At 29.5% G+C, this 14446-nt stretch overlaps 1 protein-coding gene across 1 annotated transcript in view; it reads right to left on the reverse strand.

Annotated features, from left to right (window-relative positions):
• The window catches only part of LOC136979585 (ATP-binding cassette sub-family C member 9-like), an 80383-nt gene extending 66980 nt beyond the window's left edge, over positions 1 to 13403 (reverse strand). Inside the window, exon 1 of the mRNA XM_067275608.1 lies at positions 12313 to 13403. Within this exon, the coding sequence (XP_067131709.1) occupies positions 12313 to 12882 (570 nt within the window). The 5' untranslated portion in view covers positions 12883 to 13403. The remainder of the gene's footprint in view (positions 1 to 12312) is intronic.
• Between the last annotated feature and the right edge of the window lie 1043 nt (positions 13404 to 14446).

Raw genomic sequence — 14446 nt, forward strand, 5'->3', positions numbered from 1 at the left:
TGGCTCGGCACTGATCGAATACAGAGATTTACAGATTAGTCTTCAAATATCGAAAAGGAAGACATGTAGCAGGACACTTTTCGAGGGAGGACAGACATTACAAAAGAAGGGCTGTCCTCCCTAAAGGAGGACGATTGGTCACCTTAGAATTATGTAATTTAGGGGACCCTTGACATCTGGTGCCCAGCACTATTTAGGTATTTTTAAAAAATTCATATTAATATAAAATTCATGTATTAATATGAAATTTTTAAAAATATGACAAGGTGTTGATAATCTCCCTTGTCTTAGACCTTTCTTACGCTTTGATATTACGGTTCTGGGGGTATGGTACATGCTTCCATATAGATCCTGAAAAGTGCTTTATAACATTAAATGTTGACTCCTGTACTGTTTTTTTCATGTGTCCTTTGATTGTAGTTACTGTTGATGTAGTCATTTAAATTTCCATTTTATCTAACTTGCCAAACTGCTAAATAAATTTGGAAGTAATTGCCTTACGAAAAGTTTTAAAACATCTTATTTATATTTCTTTCTACATAGATATAAGATTATAAAAATAATATAAAAGTTCTCAATTTTCTTTGAATGATTAAAGTGCAGTATGTTTATTTTTCTAATAAAGTGAACCAACTTCAGACATTACATAATAAAATGAAATTTGATTATTCAACCAAGCACTTACATTAAGATTTATTTTATCATGTCATCATCATATCTTGTAATAGCTTGTATTCCAATGACTTTTAAACTTAATATCATAAGCATACTAAACAAAAACAAATGCAAAAACTCATCTGTTATTTATTTCTTTTATAATTTATTGTAACAATAAATTGTAAAAGAAATAAATAGCGTGACAATAAATTTAAAAGTTTGAATAAACAAGGAAATATTTTTCAAACCGTTGCAGCTTAAATGGCTTTATGACTACAACCTTATATAAAATATCTATTTTGATGTTATTCAAAATAGAAAACAGAAATCAATTTCATATACACACATTCTATAATCTTAATTTCATTACTAAACGATAATACATATAATAATAATTATAAGAAAAAAGTTGTCAAAAATTTTCAATACTTAACAGATGCATCTGTTGTTCCTAATTCTTGGAGAATATTTCAGCAATACAAGTATTTCTGAGGAAGGTAGTATCATTTCGTGAAAATTAAATGGGTTTATAACTCCACAGATTGAGAAACGCTGCCCCTGAGCAGTAGGTTGACACCTTAACAGCCTCAGTCATCCGACCAATTAACTTGGCATGTTTATAATCTCATAAATTTCTACATTATAAGATTATAAACTTTTATATTGATATTGCCCATTAAACGATAATATTTTAAATTTTGAATACATTTAGAATTCTAAATTTATATATTTTTTACTATTTTATAAAAGGAATTTTAAAAAAAATTAAGAAATTTTTAAGTGAACTTTAATCTCAAAATTTTTTAAATTAAATATAATATAAATTATCAAATTAAGTATCAGCCATAAAAGCTGTTTTGATTGAAATTATGCCTCTGATAAGACATTAATGGTTTATCATTTCTTAAGAATCTCATAAAATTATCTTATCTTATAAAAATAAAATTAGATTGTCATAATGATTTTACAATAATTACTGTATAAGTGATACAAAATAACGACTATTTAAAAATGATTCTAAAAAATAATGTTTAAAAACTTTCGACAGAACATAATTAACATAAAATATGTCATATCAGGAAACTTCACGCATTGTTTTATCTGCACATCTCTAATCAATCAAAATGACAACGTAAATATAGGCATGCCTCTAGTTACTATCTATTAAGAAAGTTAAAGAAATGTGTTGTTGTAAAAGATGCAAATCAAGGAATACAAAAATTAAAAGGTTAAATTAAAAATTAAAACTTTCCCCTCTAATAGTAAGGGGCTCATATAACAAAAATATTATTTAATAGATTGTAGGAAATTTTTAGAGGTAGAAAGTATTTATAATGTTCATGAATCAAGAACAGAAGAATTAGAAAAGATTTTTAAAAATGTAAAACCATTAATCAAAATTCACATAATAATAAGTTTGAATTACAATAAAACTTCAATAAGCTGAACTGCATTAATGTGGACAGTAATGTACAAGAATGCATAAGATAAATATATCTAGATGATCTCTTCCTGATCTATAAAACTAGTGGAGAGTTGTTTATAGGTGTTCTTTTGATGTTTTAAAGTGATTCAAAAAATCACAATACATGTAGACTATCTGCAATTTTTTTTCAATAGTACTATTAACATAATCTTTGTACCATCAACCCTCTAAAAGTAAGGGGCTGTCCATAAATTACATCTATATTTTTCTTGAAATTTTTACTCCCCCTCCTCTGATTGTCCCAGTTTGTCCAAGTTTCCGTAACACCTTCCTTTCTTCGGACATCCGACTAAACTCAACCCCCCTTAAAACCTTTATCACTTTATGAATACTAAAATGTACAAACTGTATAAAATTTAATGAAATAAAATGAACATCCATTGAAGTTCAATCCCCTCTTGTAACAAAGTGACTTTGTCTGGCTTGTCATAAACCTCTCCCTACCATTTAGGGATAGCTAACATGAGAAACTATTGTAATCCCACTGTACATAAACTAAGCGATAATTTTTTTTTACTCCTCCTTATAGAACACATTGAAGGCCTTTTTTCACACCTATTGTAGATTTGGTCAGGCCCACAATAAAGTGACTGGGTTGTAAGGGACAGGTTCAATATATTTCAGACAGACTGCTCTCAAAAAATTCCTGAGGTTTTTTGATCCGTTCTGATTCATTCCTGGTCTCCCAATGTGGCATGCCTTAATCTCCTTGGCCATTCCCTTTATAAATGTATAAAAAACAAGAAAAAGCTAACTACCCTACTAAGATAGTGTTCCAAATAGTAAAGTAACAGCCAAAAAAAAAAAAAACTAGAGTGAACAGACTAGTTACTTTAATGCAACAACTACTAAAAATAAGTTTATTCTTACAAAAATATCAAAAATAATTTTGAGATTTGCTTTATTCTCTATTTTTTAAATATCAATTTTAGAAAGTAAATTGATATTTTAAAAAAAGAGAGCATGAGAAAGAGAGAGAGAGAGTAAAGCAAATCTCAAAATTACAGCTGCCCTCCTGGCCTCTTGAACATTACTACAGACAATTGAGAATCTATAAATATCATCATCTAAAAACCTTCAGACATTCAAAGTTCAGCTGTTAAATTCACAAACTAAGAATTCCAGACATGTCTATGCTATTTAATTGTCGCTGATGGAAGCAATCTTGAAAATCTGCTATATTAAATTTACAGCAAACTATAAATAATAAACTATTGAAAGAATGGCAGTATCAGGATTTCCTTTTCAAAATTTTCGTTTATTTCAAGAATATTTATAAAATAATAAATGACCTAGGTTAACATGGTAAGACAACATCAAAAAATGGACTGGCTCAAGCTTGGGAAAAGCCTATAACCGTGAAAAGTGGAGAACTGTCCATCAACTCTAAGCTCTATAAAGAGGATGCCAGGTGAATGAATGAATGAGTATTTATTATTTTATTGCAAAATAATAAAAAATAACAAAAATGACATCAAAAATAAATAAGAGTAAAATAGGAAACTCCTTTTGAATGTTGTCTGTGTTTTAAGATTAAAAGGCAGCTAAGTTATAGATCTCAGAAAATTATCATCATAATATATTTTTTAATTTTTTAGACAGGGTTTATTAGTTATTCAATAAAGCAGAGTCTCAATTAATAAAGACCTCAGATAATGTTTAACTAAGGTAACTAAGGTTTCACATTATCTGAGATAAACTGTAGAAGAATACTTTGTCACCATTGACAAGTGAACTTCATAGTACAGCTCATTTCAATTTTTTTAATAGGATAATGCACGGCACTCAAAATGAACTCTAGAAGTTTAAAAAAGAATTACAATGGCAATTTCAAACAACACAAATTTTAAAAAAGATTTTAAAATTTAATTGTAATCATAGGTTTGCATTTGCTTTAATAAATATAGTTGTCAATAAAATTGAATGCTACATTTTCTAATTCATCATTATATTCAATAAGTACTGTACGTAAAATAGAATACATTGTGCATATTAGCATATCTAAATTCAGTTTAAAATACCATATTTACTCACATATAAGACGAGGTTTTTATTCATTTATCACAGCTTCAAATTCCTAGGTTGTCCTATACGTGCGAGTGAAAGATCCCGTTTTTGCAAATAATTTTTCTAAGCCGTGTACTCACATTTTTTACCAGATGCTTACCTTCTTGTATTTAAAAACAAAAGTATTTTATCTGGGTTATTTGAATTGTTCTTGTATATTGTCAGGAGTAAAGATAAATGAATAGCAATAGGAAAAGCAAAGCTTTTGAATTGAATTTCAGATTGAAATTCCAAAATCACACGAGAGCCCGATATAAGTTTTAATCCATTCCCACATTACGTTGTCAATTTTACAAGATTTTTTCCCTAAAGCTTAAAATGCCAGTGACTTTTGCAGGACAATGTGTGTATTTATGTTTGATTTGATATTTTATTTGTGATTAAACAATATAAAATTAATAAATCTAATAAATATAATAATAAATCTAATTTTCTGTATTTTGATCTTTAAAGTCACACCTCGTCCTATATGCGAGGTCATCTGATATGAGAGTAAATATGGTAATTTACAAAATATTCTGTTATCTGTCACTAAAGTTTTCTTACTATGATTAAATATTTCAATAGAAGTCAATATTCATCTGTTGAGAAACATTTTTAAGTTTTTCCATTTTCAAATGAATCTATATATATAATCAAGACGAGTTGATAATAATAATAATCAGCGCAGAGTCAAAAAGGTTAGGAGTTGAAAGTTGAAATTTGGTACACAGTTAGGGTACGTCACGAGAACACACACTAAGAAGAGATTTTTCAAAATACCTCCTCATGGGGAGAGGGACAGGATTAAGGCTTAACACTTCCATCAACAATGGAAGTGTTAAGCAACAATGGAATTGTTAAGAGAAAGTGATGTGCAAGACGCAGATGCAGTTTTTTTTGTTTTTGCGGGAAATTGAACATATTTTTAGACCTATCTAAAAATTCTGTAATTAGTCTGGAAACAGGGAGGACCCGATTCTTGCATTCTGCGAAAATGGGTAAGGTTGATTGTAACATAATAATCTTCATTTTCGCTAAAATGGTTAGAAGTTGAAAGTTGAAATTTGATACACAGTTTGGGTACCAAATTTAAGTACCAAAGTGTTAGGTAACAATGGAAGTGTCAACAATAGAAGTGTTAAGTAACAATTGAGAACAAGAGAGAGTGACATGCAAGATTTACGGGCTGTGGAAAAAAAGAAAAAAGAAAAAAAGTAATATGTTAGAACATATTCGATTTTCAAATTTAAACAGATTAGTTCGGTTTTTCTCGACCTTTCTTCTTTAGAACATTCGATGAAAATCGAACGATAAAATCAGAGCACGTCGTGAAAATCGAACAATATTAGAATATTCGATTTTCAAATTCGACCTTTCTTTAGAAAAACTTAGTTCGTTGATGAAATTACTCTTTTTTTGTGACTATAACTTAATAATCTTAATTATCGCTATCGTTACTTTTGCCCGAGCAACGCCGGGCCTACCAGCTAGTTTAGAATAAATTTTAAGTTAAAATAGAAAAATGAACAGTTCAAATTTTGCTTATGAATAGCATTCAATTTTACATTTGAAAAATTTAAACTGTTTTTTTTTTCACTATTTTAACGTGAAGTTTATGTTAAATGCAACTTGAAAAGGGAGAAATCCAATAAACTTTGATGGCTTGGATAGTAAAACCATTTTGACTTTAAAAATATAAAAGGAAAGTTTATTTTTTAAAAGTATATTTTTAATGAATTAATCAATGCACCTTTAACGCACTGATTAATTCAATCGAGTAACCGCCGTGGCTAGTTAATCCTTATATTTTTGATTTTGTCCTATTTAAATTTCTTTGAATTGTTATTCATCTCCTGAATTATGATTATTTTTATTTATTATTAATTTTGCTAATTCTTTGTACAGAATATTAAAATATTGCAAATAAAAAACATATAAAACTCATCAAAATTGCAAGTTTTCTACTAATTATAATATAACTATTGATTTAAATATTTGGTAAATATGATAGTTACATTACATTTAACAAAAAATTATGCAACGAATTGAGACAATATCATTATTTGAATCTTTCATTTCTTCAAGAATTTACTCTATGTATTTTACAATTTAATTATCAAAAATAATTATCTAATAAAACTTTATTTATTACAGAAATATTTTCAAAAACAAACAACTGTCTGAACTGTTTCATTGCATGGACTCATCATGTGATAATATATATATATATATATATATACATACAAAACTAAAAATTGAAGTTATCCAAGGACTTTAGAAGATAAAATCCATCATCAGTTGAATTCCTTTAGCAATTCTTAGAACAAAATTTTCAACAATGAAATTTAATATTTTATGGTATTAAATTATGAAAAACACTTTGTATTTAATTTGATTTAATAAAAAATACTAATTTCTTGAAATTTACCATTCAGCATTTTCACATAAATTTATTACAATTAATTTCTAATAGTTTCAACATTGAATTTACCAATTTCTTAAGAATCAAGGAGCTTAAAGTAAACATTTTTATTTATATTTGTAAATAAAAGTGTGATTATGACATGTATTATGTTACTAGAGATGATTTAATGTATCAACTGACTTTAATCAGTATCTGTTTAATAAAATATAACACATAAATCCACAATAAAATAAAAAAAAACTGCTTACTTAAGGCTATCAAGGAAAGTTTTTAAAAACATTTTTGTTTAGAGTTTGATAATCTTTGGCTTATACACAGTAAAATAGTGTAATTAATGTTCCTTTTAAAAAAATTTCAAATATTTTATCATTCATTTGAATCTTTTAATAAATTATATTTTTAAAATTTGATTAGAATGTTTTTAATATTTGTTATCTTCTCAATTTCAAATGTTTCTTCTTTTAATCTCTAATAATGCTTAGAAATAAATGTGAGTTATGTGGTTATGAGAATGAAATTTGGAAGAATATACTTCATTTGAACTGGAATAATTCAAAAATTCTAATGTTTTCAAATTTTGTCTTCAAGAACTCAAAAAAAAAAAAAATTTTCATTCCAAATAAAGCATATTTTTCCTAGCTTGTTTAATATTTTGCTGAGTGGGTTCACTTCAACGACCTTTTTATTGTTATGAAGAAGTGCGTGGGTTTGTGAAGGTGGCCCTCTCATTACCCTCGGTCAGGTAACAAATTCAGTCTTGTGCTAATTGGCTAGTGCCGTAGATCACGGCGAGGTGAAAATGAACAAATGATACCCGGTCGTGAGGAGAGAGCCATCTCTGACATTCAAACATATTTGAAAGGGTAAAGAGGTCACGTTTGGAAGTGCCACTCTGAAAGTATCGCACAAATCGGAGAAGGAAAAGGTCGTCCCTTTGACCTTTCACGGAGAGAAAAAAAAGGAAGTTGGAGGAAGAAGGGAAATAATGAAAATGATAATTTTATCTCAAAACTTTAAAATTTACGACGCGATCCCCAAGGCGATCTGATCTATTAACAGAGATCTTGCAGCTTGTAAAAACTTTAAAATTTACGAAGGAGCTTACAATCTCACAGTTAAGATAGACTTTAACTGAATATAAGATGTTACAATAAATACTATAATAAAGCAATTCTGTTTCTTTAACTGATTTGATTATGTTAGACATATTTCCATTTATTAAGAAGATTAGTTTTCTTAGAGAATTTTCATTCTTTCTTAATTATATCTATAATACTCAGGTTGATCCAAGGGAATTCACTCTTAAGAGATTTTTTTCCTTATATATATTTGTAAAGTTCTTAAAATGAAAACGAATCATTCTAACTACAATCAAATATTAACAAGTTGTAACTTTTTTTGTGACCTTAGAAATTTTTGTATTTGTCATTCATATGCCTAGCTAGCAAAAGCATATACTTTTTTGAAGTATAAATTTATAACTATTTTAATAAATAATTATTTATTTTAATAATAAATTATAATATATTTATTTAAGTAGGTACTAATTCAAAGCTTGCTCTAATCTGGAGAGAACATGGGACACATTATCAATCAGTAATCTAACATTTTAAAAGGAACACCTAGGGTGAAGATAGCATTATGGTTTAAGATGGTGTCTTATTAGGTGGATGCACAGACCTCTATGTATTTCTAAGAGGAACCACAACTGCAAGAAGTTATAGAGATGACATTCTAAACCCCACTGTCATCCTTATGCAGGTGTAATAAGAAGTAAATTTATTCTATAAAATGATAATGTTCACTCCCATCCAGCTAGGGTGGTAAGCCAATATCTTCAGAAGGAGAGAATTATACATATGAATTAGGTGAGATATCTAGACCTTAACTACATAGAACACGAGTGGAATATTCTCAGATTTGTTGCTGTCCACCATTCCAACTTCTGCAGGGACTCTGTAAGCTTTAGAAGGTGGTCTTTGTTACTTACTAAGCTGCTAGACACCATCAATAGTAGCATGCAGTGTCACTATGAAGCTTGCATTGCTATGAGGGATGGCCCCATTCCATTTTCATACCTTACTTTCAACCTAAATCTTTATGTGCTACTTTTAGTAAGAAATAAATGTTTCACACACAATATGTTTCGTTAAGTGGTGACACATTTTTATAATATTTCATTCTTCCTTTAATGCAAAATATGATATAAATACCAATTTTCATTAATTTTCCTCATGTACTTTGTGAATTAATGCAATTTTTTTCTTTTTTTCTTACTTAATTTAATGAAACAAGTGTGTGAATTAAATTCTGTTATACATGTATACAAGATCTGATCAAAAAGTATCCAACCTTATTTTTTTCTTTGCAAAATATTTGTAAGTTGGAAACGAGACTGTCGTCGTGTGACCTCGGACCTTACGACAAAATTTTACACTATTTTTGATTAAGTTAAACTCATATAAAAATATCAATGATCAAAAATTAATAAATGTATTATGTCACATTTCATTTTCAAAATCTCTATTTGCTTAGAGTTCTGATTCCTATTTATAAATAAATATTTAGTTAAACATTATGCAGTACTTTTTTGTTAATCAACTTGGACCATCAGTGGTGTTTAAAATGAGTTAAAATTTGTATTTACTTGTTTGTACTGACACTTGTAAACTTTGAACACAATAGACTTTGAACTTTGAACTTTCAATATAAAGACTGTTTTACCACTTCACCAATGATTATCCACCCCTATCCCACATGTAGTAGTACCTACAGAGCCCATTAGCAGGACTATGGATCTGGGGCTTCTTTTGTGTACATAAGACATCATACGAGTATAAACTGACTTCTGAACCAGATAGCCAGGATTCAATTCCCTAGAGTAAGCAACAAAATATTAATTGCTGCTCTGGGACCCACTCAGCCTTTGTTGTAATGAGTACAGTACTTTATCAGTAGTAAAAACAACTGAAAGGTAACATGACAGACAGCACTGACAGCCGGAAAGATTTCCAATTTCTTTATTTGAGGCCGATACCAGGCAGTATCAATATTTTAAGACCAATACCAATGCCAGTATTGACACTTTAAAACTACTCACGATACCAGTATCGATACTTTTGTGGTATTGGGAATCCCTAGACTCCACGACCAAAGAAAGCACGGCAATCATGCAGCAATTTGAAGGTCGTGTTGACCATTTTCTTCACCACCACGGCTTAGTTTATCACGAGTATGCCCCTCGTGGAAAAACTGCGACAAAGGAGTACTACCTAGCTGTTTTATGTCACCTATGAGATACTGTTAGATGCAAAACACCACACCTCTGACAGTCTGATTGGTTCATTTATCATGACAATGCTCTGGCTGATGGATTGTATCTTATCCAGACATTCCTTGCAGAACAGGGTATTGCTCTTGCCCAAACTCAAAATGCCACTCAAAGGAGAGATTTTCAGACAGAGAGTCAATCAAGACTAATGTGATGAAGCACACAATGGAGATTCCAATGAATGATTTTGAAAGAATGTGAACTCAGAAGGGGCTTATTTTGAAAAAACTAGTGTTTGAATCAAATAGATATGCAGGTGTTCTTTTTCCTGAATTCAGATCAGATACTTTTTGATCTGGGGCCGTATTCTGGTCACCGTCTCTGGTCTCTCGTCTCTCACAAGCCGGTCGCTGATTGGCTAATCCAAATGATTAGCCAATCAGCGACCGGCTTGTGAGAGACGAGAGACCAGAGACGGTGACCAGAATATGGCCCCAGATCTTGAGAACAGAATTAAAGTAAAACTTTTTATAAGTGTTAATAAGAGATGGCACCTAACGCCTACCTCAAGTGCCAAATTTATTTATAATCTTTAATCATTTATAGCCCGATTGTTTACGGCAGTTGATGATGTAAATTTTTTTATCCTACCTTATATACATTAAATTGAATGTCTTCATTTCATATTTACTTACAGGGATTGCTAACCATTTATTTCACTTTCTTGATTCTAATGATAAAAGAGAAATATAATAAATTGAATTTGTCCAGAATCTTAAATTTTTTAATCTACTTAGTATCTGTTTCTGTTTGTTTTAAATGTTCCAAATGTTTTAAATTTAATGTTTTAAAAACGTTCTGTTCTAAGCATTCTGATTTTGGAATTTGATTGTTCTCTAACCTGAAGCAGACCTTCGGTAAGGTCAAATGGAATAATAAAAACATTTGTTGGATGTTTTATTAAACGTTTTGTTACCGGATTTAAAGGTTCTTTAATGGTTGGCCTTAGTATTTTTGTGAAATAAATCTCTTTATCTTCAAAATCAACAAACTTTATACAAAAATAAAAAAACTAAATGGAATAATTTTTCACAACTTTCTTAAGTTAAATATTAATTTTTTAAAAATTTAAATATTGAATTTGTATATCTATAAATGAAGTTTTAAATCACATCTCATATATCTTCATACTTGGATGTGGTTTAGAACTTCATAATCATCCAACCATAAGCTAAATTAATTGGGCAGAAATTATCCTAGTGTTTCTTCATAATTTCTACCCAATTAATTTGGATGATGGTCAGATGATTATTAATACATCAAGTTCTTGGAATGTTGATATTTAGAACTTCAATTTTTAGCAATTCATCTTTGATGATTTTATGCAAAATATATTAAAAAAATTTTTTTTTAAATTAAATATTAACATTAACATTTTTACTTTTTACAATGGTCTAAATTGAATTCATTTCTGTTCTAAAGATTCATTAAATCTAAAGATAAGGATATTTCCTCATTGAAAATATTCCTGGAAGAATGCTGATTTTTATCTTTAAGATTTAAAATGTTAGGAGTCATAAATCAAAATTAAAAGATAAGAGAGTTTGTCAAAACTAATGAAATCCCCATTGGTATTTATGAAGGTTAACTGTGATGCTAATATATAGCCAAATATTGTGTACTGCAATTACTAAAGCAAGATCAAATCAATAATGTCCATTTTTGAATTAAATTATTATTATTAATATTGAGAAAATGCAGCCATATTCTGGTAGACATCACGTAAGAAATAAATATTATATTATAATTAATTTATTTGTAATAAATAAAGTATTCATAACATTTATTACAAACGCAAGAAAAATCACTTTGATTATATTATAGTGATTAAGTAATATTATAATAGATTATTATTGGATAAAACTTTATTTATTATATAAAATCTTTCTCACATTTAAAATATCAACCAAAATTCTTTTTCTAGAGCCAGAAAATTTATTTTTAAAAAATATATTCAAAATAATATGATTTGCAATGACTTTATTGTGACGATACAGAATTTTATAATTTTAACACATGTTTTTCACTTGAAATTTTAAAAAAAACTAATAAAAATTACACTTCATCAAACTTAAAAATTATCAACTTTAATCGTAACTTAAATTTCAATAATCGTGTTTCTGATGACATTTGATAAAGAAATACCATCGAGCGAAAAATATTATCAAATATCAAATATTTGATAATACTTTAATTATAAACATCACCAAAAACGTTCATGTATTTCTGATATGTTACAATATTATCACATTATTTAATACAATTCTAATATGAGATAGTAACTTAAAATTAATTACCGGTAGATCAAACTACTTATATAAAACTTTTATATTATATAATAGCGAAATAGAATATATATCTTACCTGTATAAACAATAAGGTAATTTCGATTCCTGCTAATAAAATATAGACAATCAACGCCGCCCAAGTTAGCTGTAAGCGTAAATGTTGAATGGCAAAGGACGTTTGATATAAACACAATAACTTTGCAAATTTACACATTAACACCAGTGGCCAGTAAAGCAACAACACCAAGAGTAACCGAGGACGGTTCCACCGTTCGACTTTGTGATAAAAGGCAATGCTGGCCACGGACGCAACCAGACAGGTGGCGGGCGACAAAATTAAATGTAGTTTGAGACTCCCGGTCTCGTAATAATTTACCATCACGCCTTCTCCAAACTCGAATAAATTAATGCAGACGAGACAGATCGTCAACACCCAACGCGAACTGTGTTCGGGAAAAAACACCACCGTTCTTCTTCTTCGAACGTAGTTTTCCATTATACAATACCAGACCAAAATACTGGAGCACAGAACGGTCAACGCACAGTTTAATAGCAGACTAACGACGTCGGTCAAACATTCGCTTTTGGAATTCGAAGCGACGGCGGATATATTTTCGTAGCGCAAATCACCGCAGAATAAAGTCATTTTGACTAACACACGTAAATCTTACGAAGGTAAATTAAGTTAAACGATCTTAAATCATCATAATATCCCAAACTGCCCTCTTGTCAATTAACATTAAATATATGTACATATATACATATATGAAAGTGAAATAGTTTTAAGTCAAAATCACAATCCTGTCACTTACTGAAACTTGTCCGTTACCTAATTACACGTGTGTGAAATCGACAATTTACGACAACGTGATTCCTCGCTCGGTTCTTCCCAACGACGAGTCCACGTAAAACTGACTAATACTTTACCACGTCAATGACGCTGCTAACGCCGTTTCGCTACTTTTACAAACATCCCCCAGCTACCAGTTCATACTCCCACCATTTCCTTCGTCCGTTTAACTTTTATTGGTCGATAAGAACGGAAATCACTATTGGTTAAATCGTTTAACATTAGCAAAAACCAACGAAGTCGGTCAGCATCTGTCACATGCCATTACATTCCCGCTACCGAGTTCAAAGTGTGAGGGTCATGTCGTAATTAACTCGCATTGTAAACACCGTACACGTCGGTCTTTTTAAGTTCGCAGACAATTCGATATCGAAATTGAAATCGAATACCACGAAAAAAACTTCATTATTTTTTTATATAATTCGGGATTATAAGAGACTGCGTGATTGAAATTCGTTATTATCCGGTGTTTACGCGACACGGGAAAGTTTATTCGTAAATATTCGGGGAATAATAAATTGTAGATAAAATATTATTTATAATAGGAAGGAGTCGAAGCGGATTGGCCACTCCGCTATAGGAAAACGTCAGGGTGACTTTTAACCTTGGCCAGCCGCGTGTCTCGTGTTGAGTAAATTGTATAATCATTTCTTTTTTTGTAAGTTCTTCGAAACGTCTAGACCTTTCGCACAGATATAATGTTTTACGGGAAAACGACTTTTAAGTAAATGAAAAAGGAGCACTTTTTAAAGACGGTTCTATTTTTTCTGCGGTTAATTAATTTTTTAAGCAACGAACAGAAGGATGATTGTACTCCTGGAAGAGTATAAAATTAACTAATTTCGTTATTCAAAATTGCTAAATTTTATACTTATTTATTGACATAAAATACTGTTTAAAAGATCTAACAGAGATTATTACTTAGAAATATATTTTAACCTTCAACTCGCTAGGACTTTAACTGGATGGGCAACTTCTATGTCTTGTCTATCGATAATAATTATATGGTAATAAGTGGGGAAAAAAATGCATAATTTAACAGAATTGTGCGAACATTAAAATCTAAATTAAAAAATAGGTTATAATTTATTCCAATTAAAGGTAAAGAATTTTTTAAGATTAGTTTTTAATTATATTCTGACGTTAATAAAATCGCTTGTTTTATAAAATAATATGCTTTTAATGCTTTTCAAACAATCAATTAGAGTAATAGATTTGTAAAATTAAAATAATAATAATAATAATAAACTAAATAGTATATCAGAATCTCTAGATCTAGTAATATGATATGATAAATTACAGTAGCTTAGTGTTTTTCTTCCTAATTGCTCGTTTAATCATTTTATATGGAAGTAGGGAG

The sequence above is a fragment of the Centruroides vittatus genome, unplaced genomic scaffold, assembly GCF_030686945.1.
Source record: "Centruroides vittatus isolate TY-2023 unplaced genomic scaffold, ASM3068694v2 contig_1157, whole genome shotgun sequence".
NCBI classification, from domain to species: domain Eukaryota; kingdom Metazoa; phylum Arthropoda; class Arachnida; order Scorpiones; family Buthidae; genus Centruroides; species Centruroides vittatus.